At 38.3% G+C, this 20,546-nt stretch overlaps 2 protein-coding genes across 3 annotated transcripts in view; both read right to left on the bottom strand.

Moving 5' to 3' along the window:
• The window catches only part of mertka (c-mer proto-oncogene tyrosine kinase a), a 28,037-nt gene extending 19,665 nt beyond the window's left edge, over positions 1-8,372 (bottom strand). The window contains exons 1-5 of the mRNA XM_084948697.1: positions 8,117-8,372; positions 7,417-7,708; positions 7,231-7,331; positions 2,165-2,456; positions 1,979-2,079 (exon numbers count right to left, since the gene is read on the bottom strand). Coding sequence (XP_084804823.1) covers positions 1,979-2,079; positions 2,165-2,456; positions 7,231-7,331; positions 7,417-7,708; positions 8,117-8,198 — 868 coding nt within the window. The 5' untranslated portion in view covers positions 8,199-8,372. The remainder of the gene's footprint in view (positions 1-1,978; positions 2,080-2,164; positions 2,457-7,230; positions 7,332-7,416; positions 7,709-8,116) is intronic.
• Positions 8,373-8,713: 341 nt separating this feature from the next.
• Positions 8,714-20,000, bottom strand: lhcgr (luteinizing hormone/choriogonadotropin receptor). Of its 2 annotated transcripts, none has more exons than XM_084948622.1 (11): positions 19,643-20,000; positions 17,995-18,066; positions 17,655-17,729; positions 17,488-17,562; positions 17,280-17,354; positions 17,095-17,172; positions 16,929-16,997; positions 16,758-16,832; positions 15,675-15,860; positions 15,387-15,455; positions 8,714-15,162 (listed from the first exon to the last, which is right to left on the bottom strand). In XM_084948622.1, exons 1-11 carry the CDS (start codon positions 19,804-19,806, stop codon positions 14,064-14,066), a joined length of 2,037 nt encoding a protein of 678 aa, XP_084804748.1. In that variant the 5' UTR covers positions 19,807-20,000; the 3' UTR covers positions 8,714-14,063. The 2 variants fall into 2 exon arrangements, with proteins under 2 accessions (XP_084804748.1, XP_084804749.1); XM_084948623.1 differs by having other exon boundaries at positions 8,715-15,159.
• Between the last annotated feature and the right edge of the window lie 546 nt (positions 20,001-20,546).

Below are 20,546 nucleotides of genomic sequence, written 5' to 3'. Positions count from 1 at the left end.
AGGCATGTGCACGTCCCTCGGGATAGCTCGTGAAAATGTGTTTGCAAACACATTTTTTCGTCAAATTCATAACCTGCTGATTACTGTGGATATATTTCTTGGAGCTTCTCGACAATGGTGAAGCCCAAACTTCGAATGTGAGTGAAGTTGGCCCCCCCACCTTCTTCAAATCCAACAAAAGTGGTATCAAACATTTGTGCTACATTTGTGCTGGTTTGTGCTGCAAAAATTTCATTTGTGCCGCTATCATTTTAAAGATATTAATAAAAATTTCTAGAGGTCATCAGAGGTCAACCAGCCCCCCCACATCAATTAAATCAAACAAAATGGGTGTCAATCAACTGTGCTACGTTTGTGCTGGTTTGTGCTGCTAAAATTGTTGTTTGTGCTGCTTCTGTTTTAAAGATATTAATGAAAATGTAAAGGTCAAAAGGTCAACCAGCCCCCCCACATTACCCAAATCAAACAAATTTGATGTCAAACTTTTGTGCTATGTTTGTGCTGGTTTGTGCTGCACCATGTCTTAGATTTTAATGATGATTTTAACCATGATTTTAATTGTGTGTTGGACCCCTACCTTGACAGGTCTTCTTTAACTAAGCAGGTCAGGAACAACTCCAGTGCTTTTCTTAACACTTTTACTGATAATTCGAATGTGTCTGATGTTTGGAGAATTGCAAACCCCACTGGTAGGGATTACTCTTTCTTTTCAACTAGGCATAATTCATACAGTAGAAGTGACTACTTTCTTTTGGATGCCAAATTAATGCTGTATGTCATTGACACAAAATATCACAATATTGTCATCTCGGGCCACTCCCCTGTCACATTAACCTTAAACATCCAAAATGCAACTAGACCACAGCAAACATGGAGGCTTAACTTCGATTGGCTTAACCCTCTATAGGATTTTCATGAATATTTCGAAACACGGATCTCTCTGTATTTTGATGTAAATGACAACTCAGAAACTAAGCCTGCTACACTTTGGGAGGCCTTTAAGGCCTATTTAAGGGGTGCTATTATCTCTTTTGAATTAGCCAGAAGGAAGAGAAACCGGGCTAAGCTCCTTGACTTGGGCAGACAAATTAAAGATTTGGATAAAGAGAACGCCCAAATGCCATCCACTATGCTACATAAATAATACTGTCTTTAAAATATGAATATAATAATCTACTCTCAGCAAAAATCCCACTACTGTTGATAGTAGTGGGATTAACTGTGAAGTTTAAAGGATTATGGTCTCTCCTCAGATTCAAATGCTGCAAAACTGATCAGAGAGCTCATCACACTACAAATGGAGTGAAGGTCCAAAGCACACTAAAAGCAATCCAAGAGTTTCTCAAGCAAAAGAAATGGGATATTCTTCAATGTGCAGGTCAGTCACCTGACCTCAACACTATAGAGCATGATTGCTCTTATTAAATACAAATTTGAATAATAAAAGACATCCACAAGCCTTGAGCCTCTGTAAATGGACTGGGTATAAAACTGGTTTGAATTCTTAGTTAATGCAATTTTTTTGTAAAAGCAGTAGAATTAAAACTGGATGTCTGTGCTTCAATCTCATCTGGATTGTTTGATAATGACATAATGACAGTGCAGTGGTGTACAGAGAAAAAACTAAAAATTTGTTCAACAAATTAAGAACCTAACTCTAAACTGTTTGTTTGTTCATAGAGAAACCAAAATGCAGCGTGTCTCGTGGCCTGTTGGTTAAGGTTCAAAATTGAAATACTGTCAAGCAAATCTTTGCTGCCCTTATTTTTCCGATCACTTTCAATGGTCATAAGAATCTGCAAAATGTGGTGTTTTGGGAAAATTTACAGTCTTAATGCTAAACTAGCCATATTGTTATGTTCTTGTCCTCTCGTTGCTTGACAAATGTTGGCTGACATAAGTCAGATTAAAGAAGTGTGAAAGAACTGTGAAACGTGTGGACAAAGAAGTTTTGAATACTCTGGAGACTAAAACTCACCTTCTACCCGAATGCTGATCGGATCAGACTCTACCAACATGTTGCTGATACTCAGTCGGCATCGATAATCTCCAGCATCCACTCTCTGCACATGTTTAATGCTGTAATATGTAATGGATAAGGACACTTCAGTTTATGTACCTAATCTGTCATATCACACACATTTCACCTTCATGTGATACATACATGACAGTGGAGAGGAGAGTTGATACCCCATCTGTGATGGAGTGGAGCTCATTCATCACCACACGGATGTTTGGCGACAGCTCCTTACTATCCTTCACCCACAGGATGGCGGGCTCCAGTCTGGTATCAGGAATTTCAATGGAACAGTTCAGTTTGGCTTCATGGCCCTCTGACAGCTGAATGGTGCCTACGGTGGGCTTAAAGCGGAGTTTCCTGAGCTCACCTGGACTCAGATACATCCGAGAAACAACTCGAGGTATCACAAGAGGCTCCGAGGTCCTGGAAGGTTGTGCTGTTTACAAAAGGCATGTTAGCTTATGTTAGAATGAATAAATGGTAAAATGGACATATACTTGATAAAGATATGGTATTGATTTTACAAGAAAATATTTCATGGAACACTGCTAAGCTTTAAAACAATGTAGAGTAGGTTTGACAGTAAGTAAAGTAAGATTTGAAGTTTGGTGGGAAGGGGTTTTCTCAAACAACTGATTATTAATTTAAAACATTCCAACAACATCTGGATGTTTCGTTTTCACTGTGAGAAACGTTTCTTCACCCATCCCAGTGACTTCTTCAGACTGAAACTAGTACCATTGCCTAACAATGACCTCATGACTCATTGTTAGTCAGTGGTACCATTTTCAGTCATTATATAGAGGAACTGTTTATAAGGTTGGGGAAACCTGCAGGCAGTCATGAGAAAAAAAAAGCCTACATTGATGTTAACATTAATGTAGAGCGAAATAATCAGTTAGTCAAGACAAAATGCCTGAATTCTCTGGTTAATTCTGTTTTAAAACTTAAACTAATGTCTTTCAGTTCTGTCCTGATCTAACACATAAAGTGATACAAACATGACAACTTTAGGGAACATTTCGTACTGGGTGTTTTATACACAGTCTCCCATTTTCAGGGACTAAAAGTTTACTATCAGTTGAATGATAAGAACTTTCATGGTCAGGGTAGGCCTTTCATTTCATGACAAATGAAGCAAACATAATATCTGAAGTTGATTTGAAGTGTTGTGGTTGTATTTTATAGCTTTTCTTGTAATTTTGAATATAAGACCAAAGAGATGTCCATACCAGTAAGAGGGGTCATCATTAGGTTGATGAAACAAAATGAAGTTATTAGAGAGACAGCACAATTCTTAAAAAGAAGTAGTAAACTGACCAGTTCAGGACCAATGAAAGCCCTGAAAGACCACAGAGGACTTGTCTGTGAAGGTTCTCAGTCATCCAAGTCATCGTAGTCTATGGAGCTTGGAAAGAAAAGTATCTGGACTTCTTTAGGTTTCTCTCACATCCTGGGCCATTTGATCTCAGTAAATCACATGATAAGGTGGGGTTAGGTTTTACAATGGGTTAACTCGAAACCTTGGCTGATTGTGACCCACACCTTGGCTTGTGTGATTGGGTAGAGGATCAACAGGGGGTCAATAACCGTCTTGGGAATTAGCGGTTAACAACATGGTCACTTTACTTGGACGTTTTCTAACTGTCTTCATTGGAATCTGCTTTCAAGGTGAGTAACATTGGTCGTAACTATAAGGAAAGAGAGCTACAAAAGTTGGAACATGTTTTGAATTTATGGCATGAGGCGTCTTTTTCTATTTTACCAAAATGTTTGCTTCAGCTAATGTAACTTTAGCCGACAAGGTCCAGCTTGTGTGTCATGACAAAACTTAACCTAATAAACTCACATATGGCCTTTTTTATGGGTTTAATGTGGCAAATCAAAAGTATTGTGCCTTTAGCTTTCAGGTTTCACATTCAACCACTGTTGCGATATTAGCAAGCTAATTCAGCTAATTAATAAAGCTCATTTCATATTGTCTCTGTACTTGTAAATTTCTTTCAAGTTCACAGGCTGTTGTATTTTGGTGGAAGTTCATTTTGGCAATATTTCCAATAACTGACTGGGTTCAAAAATAACTTTTGGCAGGACTGCTATGCTTGTTGTCATCTGTTTACCCCTATGTAATCACTTAAGTTGTTATGTACTGCTGCATGCTAAGCTGCAAGAGTGCACTGAGGATTGAGACAAAATATGGTCTACAAACCAGCATTATATTAGTTTTTAGCAGATTGTCCTCCAGTGTGATTATTTCTTGCAGTAATGATATTGTACAATTATTACTTTCCCTGAAATACTTTGTGCTTAACAACAGCTCCATATTTTTGAACTCTTGTGATCAGTATGACCAAATTGTGTGAGTTTCCATACTAATAATTAATAATGAATAATAACTAATAATTGGTATCAGAGACACTGATTTTTGGCATGGTATACTGCAGAAGTCCCTTGGGTTGTTTCTGATTGTGTGTGTGTGTGTGTGTGTGAGTGCATAATTTAGCTTTTAATTTAACTGCATTCCCTGTGTTGTAACAATAATAACGTTGTTTATATACAACAATATAATTATAACATATATCTTTATTTTATTTTAGGTCTGTGAAGCCAAACTTGATGCTGGGCATTTATTTTTGTCAATGGAGTCAAATGGTAAGTTACCTTTTGTGTATTTTTTCATACGGGAAACACCACAGATTATATTGTAATTTAATAGCTCTGTAGAACAAATGATATAAAGATTGTAGTGTCAGGGTAACTTCTTAAGAAGTAATATTGCGCTATCGATGATCACATGCAGGTGGCATAAACTAAATATTCAGACACGCTACCAACAAATGATTCATTAACAAAAGCAATGGAGCAGACTTTTTAGGGTCTTGTGGTTGTAATAAAATCCATAACTGAAGGTTTGTCACATAAGAGTCGTTTTCACACTCATTCTACTTTAAAAGATTTCAAGACAGAGCTTGTTGTTCTCTGAACGTCCTTGTTCGCTGAACAGCAGATAACGTGCATCTTTTTGTTTGTTTGCTTATGTGTGTGTTTTCTCTAATGGGCCTCAGATGACAGTTTGCTTAAATTTAGGTCTCAAAGCATTTTTTAAAAATTCTGCCTGTACTCCCCACCCCTCTTCTTCCATTGCTCAGGCTGAAGCACAATTTGCCCATCTCACATCTGTTGACCTGAAAGGGTCCCGCTTTGCTGTGCTTGACCAATATGGAGAGGTTCATGGAACTGTACAAAACCAAGAGCGGCATAGCAGGGCTATAGGCTCATAAAATGCTTCGATGATGATGTAAGTGTTCAACTGCTAAATGTTCTCCTTTGTTTAAGTTTTAGGTTATCCAGTTCAACTGATGAACTCTTTCAAAGAAAGCTGATAAGTAAAGTCTGTCTTCATATTTCACAACTGGACACTTAGTGTGTTAACTTTTACAGAATCGGTGTATATTGGTGCTAGGTTGGGTATCATATTCTGCTTGAATGTGCTGATCAGCCTGACTCAAATTAAAAGATATCAAAATATTAAAACAAACAAGACAGGTGTAATTGACCCAGTTATCTCCAATGATAATCATATATTGATGGAATTATTTAACAAAAAGCTGTGAATTTGTAGCTGTCTACATGCTTCATAAATACTGTTTAAAAAGTTTTATTGTTTTCTTTTTGACTTCTTTGACCAGAGCTCTACACAAAGGAAGAGGACAGAGGACCTCATTTTCTTAAGGAAGATCCCTCACACACTTTCAAGACTGTGAAGGTTAGCATCGTTTCTTTTAGTTAATTCAATAATTACACCACCAGAGTGGATTTTAAATCAAACAATCAAGATGTGATTGAAGTGCAGACTTTAGGCTTTAACTCAAAGGGTTAACACCCTACTCCCTGTGGATGCCACAAGATAACATCTATACTCTTTCCTCACCAAATGTATTATTATGAGATCTGTGACACTGGATTTGGTCTGGGTTTCAGAGATACTAACTGGCAAACTAGCATTAATGTTAGTTTCTTGTGTTTACTCATGTCTTCACCAGGGTCTTTGACATTTCGCTGCTGTACTGTTCACTACAGCTTTGCGTTTGATTTCTCACATTGTATATTGTAATGGCTGAGATATTAGGTTATTTAAGGGGTTGCAGTGGCTACTACAGCTGTCGGGGGAAATACTTTGGTGAAATGTCCTGGACCCTGGAAAAGAGATTGTGTAGACTGGGTAAGCAGTTAAAGGTCACTGGCCCAGAGTCATTGGACAGCTGGGTAAAGGTGGATGTTGATATTCAGTGCCAGTTATTCAACCAGTCCAGCCATGTCTATATGCTCTTTTTTCATGCTGTTAATATAAAGGGGAAAAAAATCGGTTACTGATTAAAGAAGCATTGTCTGTGGAGCCACATTCTGATCCTGCAGTTTAGCTTCAGTTTGCACATTTCATATATTCTCAGTTACATTTGACTCAGAGCACAGCCAATATTTAGCACAGGTAAATTTAAATTTAAAATTTTGTTCGCATTCTGCAAATGAAGACATGCTCTGTTAATTATGAACATGGTCTTTGTTTAAAGCAAGAAATGGATTTGTAACATGGGGGTGCATATCTCATTCTGAAAAAAACTTCAACAACTAATAAGTGTTACCCAAAGTCAATCACCATCATCCAAGGCATCAGTATGGCTCTTCTTTGGAAAGACATGAATTCTAAAGCACAAGGGACATTGTGTATTTTTCTAAGTCAAGTATGGTAAATATTTTTTTGTTCTTTTTGTCTTTGAACCCTTTTATAACCCACAGATATTGAAGACACGTTTACTAAGAGATGAAAGTTGGCATTGTGATGGTGAAAGAAAAAGGCATCATCGATGTGTTGGTTGTCCTTTATGTGGCAGTAATCCTGTCTAATCTGAGGGATGTCCTGAGTGCCATTTCCATGCTGATGGGTCTTCTTTTTGCCCTCAACATAGACTATCCAAAGGAACTTAAGTACACCTTTGAAGTCATTCAGAAGGTCGTCATGAACATTGGTGGAAAGCAGTGCTCCTCACTTGTGCATGGTCTAAGAAACAGACTCTTGCGGAAAGTCATGCAGACATGTCCTCTGGTTGCTTGACAAATGTTGGCTGACATAAGTCAGATTAAAGAAGTGTGAAAGAACTGAGAAACGTGTGGACAAAGAAGTTTTGAATACTTTGGATACTAAAACTCACCTTCTACCCGAATGCTGATCGGATCAGACTCTACCAACATGTTGCTGATACTCAGTCGGCAATGATAATCTCCAGCATCCACTCTCTGCACATGTTTAATGCTGTAATGTGTAATGCATAAGGACACATCAATTTATGTATCTAATCTGTCATATCACACACATTTCACCTTCATGTGATACATACATGACAGTGGAGAGGAGAGTTGATACCCCATCTGTGATGGAGTGGAGCTCATTCATCACCACATGGATGTTTGGCGACAGCTCCTTACTATCCTTCACCCACAGGATGGCGGGCTCCAGTCTGGTATCAGGAATTTCAATGGAACAGTTCAGTTTGGCTTCATGGCCCTCTGACAGCTGAATGGTGCCTACGGTGGGCTTAAAGCGGAGTTTCCTGAGCTCATCTGGACTCAGATACATCCGAGAAACAACTCGAGGTATCACAAGAGGCTCCGAGGTCCTGGAAGGTTGTGTTGTTTACAAAAGGCATGTTAGCTTATGTTAGAATGAATAAATGGTAAAATGGAAATACAGTTTATGCAGTCAGCATTTTTGAAACTTTTCTATGAATTATAACTCACGGGATTTTTAATTTATAGCTATCCTGACGCGCTCTCACTCCCACCGTTCCGTTTATGCCACATTTTGTGACTTAATTAAAAAGCAAAATGCTACAAAAAGAAATCCAAAGAAACCTTCTCGGTTTTCCAGCGACTGATACAAAACTATTTAACCAGATATTTAAATTTGTCCCAGCTGCGGTCCGTCATACTTCTCTCTCTGCAAAGTAGTGGACAGGAGACCCGGACCGAGCTCTGAACTTTATGGGAATGATGTCAGTGCAGCAAAACACAGTCTTTGAAAGAAAATTAACAACTTACCGCTGACGGGAATCCACACAAGTATTGCTATAGTTGTAGAAAACAAAACCACCCAATCTGGTTTTTCTGATTTCTTTGCCATGACCGGTCCCGAGAACTTAAACTGCTTCTTTTCACAGGTCCGCAAGCGTTTTAAATATGACGGGATTGTGCCAAAACGCACAATTCAGCTGCGACAATATCCAACATCACCCAGCAGAGTGGCTTCAGCGTCGCTTGTGTAAATAGTTGCAACACCACGTAGCTGAAGAGGGGGGAAAAACGTTTACCAAGTGGGACGTCACAGACGGAATCCCACGAAGGCGGGACTGCGTGTGGAAATACTAGAGACTATAGAACATATAGATGATATATCTTTATGCTGTCTGTGGGAAATACTGAAAGTCAGCCTGAAGTCAGCTGTAAAAGCAGGATTATTACAATCACTCAATAAAACTAGATAATATAGTTAGTATTTATTTTTCTGTTATTTCTTTTCTATTGTTTTCTTAATTTCTATTGAAAAAAGTTGCAAATAATCTATTACTTAATAAGAAAAACGTATATGAAACCTACAGAGGAACACAGGATCTCTTTAATCTCAGAGTTACAAAAATAACAACAAAACAAAAGCTACTACTAAATCAAACTACTCCACCACGTGGTCACTTTTGCTACTGATCTTCCACAAATAGAATAAGAATCCACGGTCCATTTAGAAGCTGTTGTTGAAATTTCAGTCATATTCTAGGAACGCTGTTCAGTTACTGTTGGAGTTTAGGTGCTTGTTTTTATCACATTACTGTATTTTCTCGTGAACAGTAATGCTGAGAGTCAACATTTTTTCTTTTTTTATTATTATTATTGTGTATTTTATTTGATTTTATTTTATTTTCAGTTGTTACATACGGGACAGACATGACTAGGGGAAAGGAAAGGGAGCAAGAAAGACAGGGAGTAGAAGAAAAACAGCGGGGAACATGGCATTTAGTTGTTTAGGAAGGGGGGAAGTTTTAGGAGTGATGTGAGAGATTTTCGACGTTTAGCGAAAATCTTGTGTAGTTAGTGTGTAGTGTAGTCAATAGTTTTGTTGTGTGTGTCAGAACAATGAGGCGACTACTGAATGTTACAGGTGTTACAGGAGTGCTACATCTCCTGTTGTCAGGCCTGCAGGTATCAGGCTGTTGTTCTCCTTTATCTCATAGTGGCACAAATAATTTGTGTGGCATCAAATTTGATGCAGAACACCTGATTGTTCTGTAAATATTTTGAAATGTTTATTTAAAAAACACCTTGGCTGCATTTTTAGTTTAATAGCACACATTTCAGTTCAGTTCATTTTTATTTCAAACATTTCAAAAGTGCCTTCACAATCATTACAAAATATCATTCCATTATTTGTTTGAAAAGGAGTAGGCAGAAGTATATACTTATCTGTCCCTACCCAAATTTGCAGATTCACAAGTTATGGAAAAACAAACAAACAAACAAAAAAACAAAACAAAAAAGAACTACAACACCGTTACCAGCAACATTACCGTCCTGGGTTAACCCTGTTTTCTTCATTCTTATACTTATTTAAAATTAGGTTTTTATATTTTAATTTAAACTGGTTTATGTTTTTACTTTCTTTTATTTCTTCTGTTAGACTGTTCCATAATTTAACTCCTGCAATTGAGATAGACATAGTTTTTAAAGTTGTTCTAGCACTTTGTATTTTTAAATTCCATTTCCCTCTTAAGTTATACCCACCTTTTCTTTTTATGAACAATTTACATTTCTTACATACATTTCTTTTGGAAGCAATTTATTTCTTACTTTATACATTATATCTGTAGCAAGATCTGAAAACTGCTGTTCACAAACGCTGTCCATCTAATCTGACTGAGCTGGAGCTGTTTTGCAAAGAAGAATGGGCAAAGATTTCAGTCTCTAGATGTGCAAAGCTCGTAGAGACATACCCTAAAAGACTGGCAGCTGTAACTGCAGCAAAAGGTGGTTCTACAAAGTATTGACTCAGGGGGCTGAATAATTACGCACACCCAACTTTTCAGTTATTTATTTGTAAAAAATGTTTGGAATCATGTATGATTTTGGTTCCACTTCTCACGTGTACATCACTTTGTATTGGTCTTTCACGTGGAATTCCAATAAAATTGATTCATGTTTGTGGCTGTAATGTGACAAAATGTGGAAAATTTCAAGGGGGCCGAATACTTTTGCAAGCTACTGTAAGCTTCGACTATTAAAGTGAACCATTGTTATACCCTTTTCTACCTTGATTTTCTTTTTAAATTGAATTCATTCCTCATTGTAAAGCTTCACCAAAAATTATCAGTGTTAATGGTTACATTTTTACTTTCTCTCTTCTGACCAGTCAGCACTCTCCTCTGGAAACACCTGTGGAGTGGGTTTAAACTCAAGTAGGATTTGAGAGACGATATCATATACTAGATATTACTCAGTTCTTTGTGCAACTTCACAGAATGCAAATTCATAATTGCTCATACTTTCTAATTACACACCAGACCATCTCCAAAAGTGCATCAGCATCATCATGACAGATGTTTGTATCTCCTTCCTCTTTCAGATACGAGGTTTGACACAGTATTACATGCAGTCTAATTCCTGTGTAGGATTACTTATTCTCACATCCTGATTGCCTTTTCCGTGGAATACTTGCTTGTGCAGTCAAGATATGGAAAAAGAAGAGAACAAAAACTTAAAGTAAATGTTTATTTTTTAAAGTTAGATCCATAATTTGCTGGACACAGACACACATGTTGTAGTTTTGTCCCTGTACACCACTACAGTGGATTTTAAATCAAACAATCAAGATGAGATTCAAGCACAGACTTCCAGTTTATTTATTTTTACAAAAAAAAAAAAAATCAGAGGCTCAAAAGTAATTGTACAAAGTAACATAAACCTAAATACAAGGGACATTTTAATACTTTAATCATTTACTATTAATGACTGCCTCCCTTGAAATACTCTCCCAGGCCTTTACTGCAGCTGCTTTCAGTTGCTTCTTGTTTGTGGGTCTCTCAGTTTTATCTTCAGTAACTGAGAAGCTGACTTGGCCACTGAAGAATATCCCATTTCTTTGCCTTGAGAAACTCTCTCTGCTTGTGCAGTGTGCTTTGGGTCATTATCCATCTGTACTGTGAAGCACTGTCTGATTGGCTGTGCAGCATTTGGTTGAATCTGAGCAGAGATCATGGCCCAGTACACTTAACAGTTCATTCTGCTACTTATATCAGCAGACACATCATCAATAAACACCACTGATCCAGACTCACTGACAGCCATACATTGTTATACAGCGATAAAATTGCCTCCACCATGTTTGACTGATAATGTAACATGATATAAATCATAAGTCTCCCTCATTTGCACATACATTCATTTGGGTCTCATTTTTAAAATGACAGTGAAAAGCTATAAAATTAAGATTCAACCATGCATTCAACCTGTGCATTAGTGTGAGTACTTTAATTTGTCATTAAATAACAAGGAAATAGGCATCGCCTTGTCATTGAATCACTTGTCAGTCAACTGTCCGATTATTTTTGAGCATCTCAAAATGGAGTACTGAAATTTCTGTAATTCTTAATCAGGAAATGCAAAAATAAATAAATAAATAAAAGCCAAAAATTTTCTGGTCAACAACTGTCTTAGTCCAGCAAATTATTTATCTAACTGTGTATGTATGGCTAGTCTCTTACATTCTTATGCTTATGAAAGTGGCTCCTTTTGCATACTCATGCAACAATGAATTACATATGAAGTAAACAAGATGATGGAGCAGACTACTTTCAAGAGTAAGTCATAGTATTAGACTATATATGATCAGAGATGGGCAGTAACTCGTTAGTTGTAATGTGTTTCTGTAATACGATTACTTTTTTCAAGTAACAAGTAAAGTAAGGGATTACTATTTATTTTCTGCTGTGTTTTAATGGCATCTATTTGAAAGACTGAGTGTAAACACAAAATAATATTTTATTTTATGTGCTGGAATGTGCAGAAAATAGGTTTAAATGTTAAACAAATTTCTTCCAGTCAGAGAATGTTGCATATAATTAAATTTTTGCTTGATGCATAAAGTTAAAAGATTAAAACTAATAAAACAAGATTTAAAAAGACACTTTTCCATTTGATTACACTTTGTATGATGGATTATGCAGAAAAAGTAGAATTGGGCTGAAAGATCTATCGCTTTATCACCTATTCATGTTGTAAATCGTGTTTTTAAAAAGTAACTAAGTAACTAAGTAATTAATTACTTTTGAAAATAAGTCATCAGTAAAGTAACAGGATTACTTTTTTGGGGAAGAAATCAGTAATTAGTTACTGATTACTTTTTTCAAGTAACTTGACCAACACTGTATATGATGCTGATATATTCAGGGCTCTAGAGTGCGACCAATTTGGTCGCAAATGCGACCAAATTTTTCAGTGGTGCGACTAAAAAAAAATATTTGGTTGCACCTGTGCGACCAACTGTTCGGGTAGCAAAAAAAAAAAAAAAAAAAAAATCTGCAACCTTCCCTGTGGTCAACAACAGACACACATTATGCCCCTATCGTGGACTAAACCAATCAGAGATAGTAAGGGGCGGGACCTCTCTGATTGGCCGTGGTCCAGTTGAAAGTGCAGGTGGAAGAGGGAGGTGAGTAGCTTGAATAAAGCGATATCAATTCATTAAATCCTGAATCGACTTTTAAATATAACTGTGTTTTGCCAGAAACGCCAGATTCTCAGATTAAAGCTCACAAAACCATTTCAACAACAACCAAACAGCAGATGAGAGCAGGTACACGGATTCCACACAAAGACGTAAACACGCATCAGAATCAACTTTGTCTTTCTCGGCTTTCTCACCCGACGGCCCGTAGACGGACACGCTGTCGGAGCTTAGCGCTTCTGATGCGTCCGGTCCGCGCTGTGATTACGTCTTTTTGCGCTGATTCTGAGCTGCAGGTTTTGTCTCTCTCCAACCAAAATTCACCAAGCCAGCAGTAAAAGAAGCAGCAAACTGCGCTTCACATTTGATCAATGTCGTCATGAATTTTGCTGTTTTGCTTCCACGACTATTAAAATCACACTTCATGCACAGCTAGCTCTCTCTCTATCTCTCTCTGTACTTCAAGAACAGTTTCCTCCAATCTCTGTTTTCTGTATTATTCAGTCGCTTATTACCCACCAGTCTACCGTTGTTTACAGCGCTGTCGGCTGCTGTCTTTTTCTTTTCTTTTTCTTTTTTTCACTTAAATGACCTCGGACAAGAAAGCCTATTTTTTCTGTTGTTCAATACTGAAGAAATTTAAACTTTATATGCAGAACATTGTAGAATATTTTTAAGGTTATCTGCTATAAAAAGCCAGACCAGGAAAATCTCCTTCATGTTTTTCAGTGTTTTATTCTCAGTTACTTTCACACAAAGGCATCTGCTGTGATGTTCACAATTCTGATGAAGTCAGTACTGATAAATGATCAGAATTATAATATTTCTGACTGTCTGAGGCTAAGTTGAATCGAATCGGGACTTTGAAAACCGGAATCGAATGGATTATAGAAATCAGTGATGATACCCAGCCCTAGTGAGCAGCCTAGGCACGACAGAAGTGGATGTAGCTGTAATAGGAAAAGAACTATTGCTAACTTTTCTGTTAAGTTAAGGCCTGATCCTTCTGAAATTCATAGCCAGTGCTCTGACACGGTGTCATCAATCTTTGAAAGCTGAAAAAGCACAGTGTATCCAGAAAAACACATTATATTATATAAATTATTATAAAATTTGTGTGCGCCTAACTTTTGTGCCGGTACGCCTAACTTTTTAAAGTTAGCTTTTTAAAGTTAGGCGTACCGGTACGCCCATGGCAAAAAGTTAGTCTAGAGCCCTGTATATATAATACAAACATTTACTGTTTGATGCAATTGGAAATTTGTATGCATTTCTTTTCTATTTCCTTTCTGTATGAGCAGCCTTGTTTCTACAGCAGCCTATGGTACTCATGAGTTTATAAGCATCCTTTCTGAAAGCTTTAGTGAAGATAGCATAGAGGAAGGGATTGGCACACGAATTGATGGGAAAAAAGAGGACCAACAGAATTTTGGAGTTGGTAACTGTGATGAGGGGAAACTTAAAAGCAGCAGAGATGGCAAAGAAGGAGATGGGTGCCATGCACAGAAAATCCGTGAAGATGAGTACCGCCATGCGCTGTGCGATCCTGGTGTCTGCACTTCTTCTGGGTAAGTCAGGGTTTTTTACAGCCAGGTAGATCAGCACATAGCAAACGCAAACAACGAGGAAGGCGCCCACATTGAGGAGCAGGATAATTATGACAAAAGCCTGAGCCAAAGGAGTCTCTATGTCCATGGGTAAGCACATGCTGACTTTGGTGTAGCTACTGACACCAATCAAGGGCAGTATCCCCATCCCCAGACAGATGAGCCAACCTACTGCCATTATGCCTGCAGCTTGCATAAGAACCAGGTGGCGCTCTACCTGCATAGCATTGGTGATGGTGTGCCAACGCTCCAGGGTGATGGTAGAAAGTGTGTAAACTGACAGCTCCCCACCAAAAACTGACAGGAAGCCAGCAGCACTGCAACCAGGTCCTGTCTGCCATTCAATGGCGTGCTGACTGTAGCTACCACGAGTACGCAAGTCTACAGTAGCTATCATCAGAAGGTAGACCCCAATGCAAAGGTCTGCAAAAGCCAGGTGGCACATGAGGAAGCGAGGTACTGTCAGCTTGTTCCGGCTGCTGAAGAAGACCAGCAGCACTGTCAGATTACCTGTAATAGCCAATAAATTGATGAAGCAAATAGCTACTCTGAGAAAACTGAAACCTGCGATGTCTTCACAGGGGTTGAAAGCATCTGCCTCAGGTGTGCAAACCAGAGTGCGGGTGGTCTGGCAGAGGTCCAGTTCTGGATAGTGGAAATTCACATCTTCATAGCTTTCATCTTCAGCAAGCAGGTCACCTTCCGAGAAGTACGGCACGCCCGTAAGTAGAGATGTGTCTGTTAACCCTCCGATTACAGGCTGAACCCTGCTTTTGAAGGAGATTTAAATGGAAAAAAAGAAGATATTGTTTAAATAAAGAGCTCAGAATGAAGATATCTTAAAATAAGTGAAGTATGGTAAGTAAAGTAAACCAAGGGGCAAATCCATTTCAAACACACTTGTAAGTTGATTTCAATAAGGTGTAAAGTTTATTAGAGTAAAAATAAAAATGAGATTTAGGACAGGTAAATATTGCTGAATCAAATGATTTACCTGCCGGCTGGATCTCTCTCAATACAGGCTGTAGAGCTGTTATTCCACACAGGATTAATTGGTAAGTCTCTGTAGAAAAGCAAGAACAACAAAAAGTTATGTCACCATTACATGGCATATTTCAGGTGCAGATGTTTGTGAAACCTGTGATATATTGTGTAACGCAATTCAGCATTGCTTAATAAGCAAAGGATTCTGATTTTGATGGACTTAAATTTAGACTACTGCATGGAAATTCAAAGAGTCATGGGGTAGGGTTGAGCTTTGAGCATGCACAGTGTAAGTTACCTGTGAGTGTTCCAGTTCAGCAGTGCACAGCAGTGGCTGTTGTAGGTGAGATGAGCTTCTCGCAGACTCCACAGTCCCTGCAGAGGAGGCAGACTCTTCAAGGTGTAGGCGGACTGAGCAAACAACACTAGAACTGACTCCAGTCCCTGTGATGGCAGCTTTGTAAGAGCTGTGGCAGAAACATCCCTGTGAAAAAATAACCGACATTAATACAGCGTGACAGAGTTTTTGTGTCCACTGTGCTGTTTTACACTGCCATTGTTCATCAGACTGTTACTGTTTCTCTCTGCTGAGCTGAAGTCCACAGTGTGTTCTTTGAAGATTACATGAAAATTATGAAGGACATAAAAGCAATTCAGGAGAGTAAGACCATGTCCAGACACAGAATACAGCTTGTGTCGAGTCTTAAAGTTTAACTGGTGTGTTTAGTAAGCATCTTCCTCCTTTTGCTTCCCTATTCTTCTTCCCCTATTTCTTCTTCTTTCCTTTCAGCTGCTCGCTTTAGGGGCCAAAACAGAAGATCATCTGCCTCCACCACACCCCTTCTCTAGTACCCTCCTCTGTCACACAAACTCTGCTTAAATGTCCTTCTTCACCACATCCACAAATCTTCTTCTTCTTCTCCTGCCTGGGATCTCCATCTTCAGCATCCTTTGTCCAATATATTCACTGTCCCTCCTCTGCACATGTCCAGACTACTTCAGCATTACCTCTCTAACTTTCAGAGTAGCCATCTCCAAACTATACATCATGGTACCATCACCATCTTCTGAACCTTCCCTTTCACTGTTGCTATCTTTCTGTCACATGTCCCAACCATGCCCTCTCCTGACAACCCACTCCACCATGCCTGCAAGTTCTTCTGCACCTCTCTTGTGCTCTGTCCTCATGATGAGCCCAATATTTGATGTTTCAAAGATTCTACACTGGATGCCCGTCCTGACGCAAACTTCTCATTTGTCGGCTCTAGGCTTGTTGAACACCTTACCCCCCACCCTGGCTGGGTTTCCTTTAGCTTTCCTCAATAAATCAAAATAAACTTAGCACAAAGTGACTTTTAGGGGTATACAAATAAAAACTTACAAGACTCCAGGGCCCGTGCCTCCTGTGAAAGCATCTTTATGGATCACTCTAAGGTTTCGATTATTTTTTAATACCCTAAACATAGAAGAACACAAGGACCAAAACTTTAATGGTGCAAAAGAAGAATTTTAAACAGAAATTAGACATAATGTGGTAAAATGAAACAAATACAGCTTATCTATCTTTGTTCCGTTGAAGGCATGCTCGTGTATTTTTCTTATGCCATTGTTGTACAGGTTCCTGAAAATGTAAGAAACATTTGCATGTTCAAACTTTCTGGACTGCTATAATACAATTTCAAAATAAGTGAAAGTGTCCTATACATTGCAATACTCACATTGTAACATATTCCTTTGACATTCCAGTGAAACCGTTTGTGGGTATTTCTAGAAGGAAGATGTTGTCACATATATCCCTGCAAAAATAGTAATAAGTGTAATAATAAGTTGAAACTGGACTTGCAGTAACACTGAAGATTTCCTTTGTATTAGTCTCTAAGAATATAACAAGAGATTTACTCACAAGACGAACTCAGATTCAAGTGAACTGATTGATGTGACATCAGGAAAAACTGCAATACCGGTATTTGAAATACTCCTGTAAATAAAAAGAGCAATGTGTCACTTTCATTTGACAAAGACGGAAAAAAAAAAGTTTGTTGCAAGTCAGACTGCTCTGTAGGAATTTTTAAAAACTGACAATTGAATAAATAAATTTTAAGTTGTCTCACAAGTAGCGAAGTTTGGGGAGGTTGTTAAATGCTCCTCTGTCAATGTGCATGAGACTTCTTGTGTTCTGGATTGAGCTGCAAAGCAGTACAGAGCATACAGTCCACACCGGGGTGCACTACAGTAATCGTGACTTTAATGGACTGGGAGAATCACAGAAAAGACTTACATTTCAGAGAGGCTGAGGAGGTTGTTAAATGCTAATGTCTCAATGGTTTTCAGGGTTACACTTTGAGTAATCTCTCTGTGTACAGCAGAAAATAAATAGTGAGATTCTTCTTAACGTTTACGTCACACTGTCAGACTGATGTGCAGTATAAACACACTGCAACCATTTTTATGAGATTTGCCACACACAAAAAAAGAAGAGACACTGCAATAATTAGTTTATGTGATGCAAAACCCAAATCTTCTTATATTTTGAGCATCAATTTTCATCATATTGTTCCTCACTTAAGCAGTATCACAAGTGAGTCGGAATTTGTCAGCAAACGAAATGTGATACGTACATCCTCTGGACTCCTTTTAAACCTTCAAAGGAATGGCTTGAAATTGTTTGCAAAGACAGATGATAAAGAAACCTGCGAAAGGAGGCATAAAAAGATTGGGAGGACAGTTTAATGATGTAATAGAGATGTAGTGACATCTTAAAATCATCTGAGGCTCTGTGACAAAAAGGTAAGTGTAGCCATGGCACAGGTTTTGTCATAGCAACTATTTAGTGTTCAATTAGAACGAAATTTTCCTAGGTTTTGTTTACAGCCTGTCTGGACACACTGTTTTGTTTTGTTTTTGTTTTGTTTTTTTATCTCTAACAGAAATGCACCATTTAGGTTGTTTGAGGCATTCATAATAAACATAGAGCAAGTTCTCTTCCCACCAGTGAGCAACATTTCCACATCTGCAACATATACATTATTCCCAGCTAACAGAAATGGTCTGTCAATATCATAAACAAATAGAAGTTGTAATTTGGTAGAACAGAAAGTTCCAGGAGTGAGTGTATAGAGTTACTGGCAGCATTTGATAGACACACAAAGCTGCCAGCCTTGGTGTTCACAGATGTTAATCACAAGAGAGTCAAGGTGTTGTGTACTCTGTTACTGAAGAGGAGGTCAAGATTACCCACCTTCAAGGCTTTTGACAGTAAACTCAACAAGTGAGCTGTGATGTCCAGAAAAGCATACAAAAAGAGGTGTACTCACAATGTGTGAGAGCAACTTGACATTTGCTTCATCGGTAATTAAGCTGGACACATGCAGGGGACTGTGTTTAAAAAAAAAAAAAAGAAAAAAGGGTGTGATGTACTACTTAAATGAAATAAATACAGTCCATGCTTGGAAGCAGACGTTCTTCACTCTCCAGTAGGGATCTATCCAGATTTATCTCTCAATATTATGAAGACTTAGAGTGGTCTGAATGTAAAAGATAAAAAGTTCTCACAGGAAGATGCACACAGGCAAAGAAAACAAGAACACAGCTGGCCTTTGTTTTATCTACCAGAGAATGCATGCACACAATACTACTGACAGAGCAGGTGTGTATGTCTGGATGGGGTTTTTTTGTTCTTGTTGTTTTTTAATGAAGCAGACTTTATCATACCACTGATGCTTAAATTAGAAACATACAAAGTGCTTCCATGGCTAAAGTTGAGGATAAAAGAAAACAAGAAAAAGATACAATTATAAATACATTTGCCACTTGGTGAAACTAGATGCAGTGTTGGAATAATGTTTGTATGTTAGACTGATTTGGAATACATTCAGAGTGCAGAGATTGCTTCCAAAAATGTTTTTATGCCTATTAATTATTATCAGAGTACTGGTAATGGTTGTTGAATGATCAAAGGTTACACCTGAGACTCCCCCCCCCCATAAGTATACAATAAATACTGGAACCAAAATCCGTTTTAAATGGGTGCTCAAAATTAAGGCCACTTACAACAGGTTAAAAATGTGATAAAGCGTGATTTGATCACTGTTAACTCTACAAACAGCACAGCAGAGCTAAACAAGAAAGACGTTTCAGTGCGGATCTTAGCCCCGTGCGTAAATACGCGCGGAATAACAATGGCAATTGCTTAATCACACGAATTAGCTGCCTTAAAAAAAAAACATCCACCCTGTAAACGCATTATTCCACATGTTGCCAACTTACAATCTTCTATCCCTGTGGTCCATCACTGGAGCTGCCCCTTGTGTTATATTGTTGCACCTGATTGCATTGGAGAAACAGCGGCAGATCCTCGGGCACACGAAATTCCTGCATCCATGGAACAATGAGACGAACAGGAGCAGGGATACTGAAGGCGATGTCCACATCGTTGGTGCTTTCTGGAAAACTTCGCAGAAGCTGAGATGTCGACTGAATGTCCCTTTAGCAACAAGAAGTTGCTTCCCTTTAATCGCGCTTTGAATCTCAATCACCTGACCTCCAGCTTCTTATCAAGTGGCTCTTGTGTCGCAAAGAGTTTTTTTATAAGCATCCGAAAAGGAAAGTGACACGTGATCGCAAAGTTGAGCCCTGTAATTTTTTTTTTTTTTTTTTTTTTGATGATGACGATTCATTATTAGGTCTATTCTAAGTAAGGTTAATGTAGACATGATTGCGTATTAAAGCACCCCAAAACAGAGCGCAGAAGTTTTTAACGGCTGGATACATTATTACGGGATTTATACGTTTTCTATGAGCACATCTGCTTGTAAACACAATCATCTGGATCCCCAGTTAGACTTGCAGCAGTGACCTTGGTTAAAAGAACATACGTAGATCATTGTGACAGTGTGTCGTTTAAGATGTAGGCTAAACTGGCGTAATGAGAAAGTATCTGAAAGTAAACCGCAAACATCCAAGAGACAATAACCTTTGATGTTCAATTACCACCAACATCTTCCTCCGCTGGCAATGGTTTTGCTGTGATTGGATGCTTTCAGAGCCACTTTTCCCTCACTGCTGAGTTTGCTAACCCTTGTGTCTGTAATTGGAGTGTATTTTAGGATAGTTAAAATGAAAATTTCGTTTGGCATGCACATAAAGATCCAAAGTCGATGACTGTGTCCCT

This window comes from Perissodus microlepis, chromosome 13 (genome assembly GCF_051167445.1).
Source record: "Perissodus microlepis isolate ML-2025 ecotype Zambia chromosome 13, ASM5116744v1, whole genome shotgun sequence".
Taxonomy (NCBI): domain Eukaryota; kingdom Metazoa; phylum Chordata; class Actinopteri; order Cichliformes; family Cichlidae; genus Perissodus; species Perissodus microlepis.
The sequence above is the reverse complement of the archived record's forward strand: the minus strand, read 5'-3'. Positions and strand labels throughout refer to the sequence as shown.

What these genes read in the sequence shown, in the direction of transcription:
- lhcgr (XM_084948622.1), bottom strand. Translation starts at nt 19,806, where the DNA reads ATGTGGACATCGCCTTCAGTATCCCTGCTCCTGTTCGTCTCATTGTTC. An exon ending in CTCCTCAGCCTCTCTGAAAT is followed by an intron (nt 17,563 to 17,654) that starts GTAAGTCTTTTC and finishes ACTGCTTTGCAG; the next exon opens with CTCAATCCAGAACACAAGAA. An exon ending in CTGAACTGGAACACTCACAG is followed by an intron (nt 15,456 to 15,674) that starts GTAACTTACACT and finishes GCTTTTCTACAG; the next exon opens with AGACTTACCAATTAATCCTG.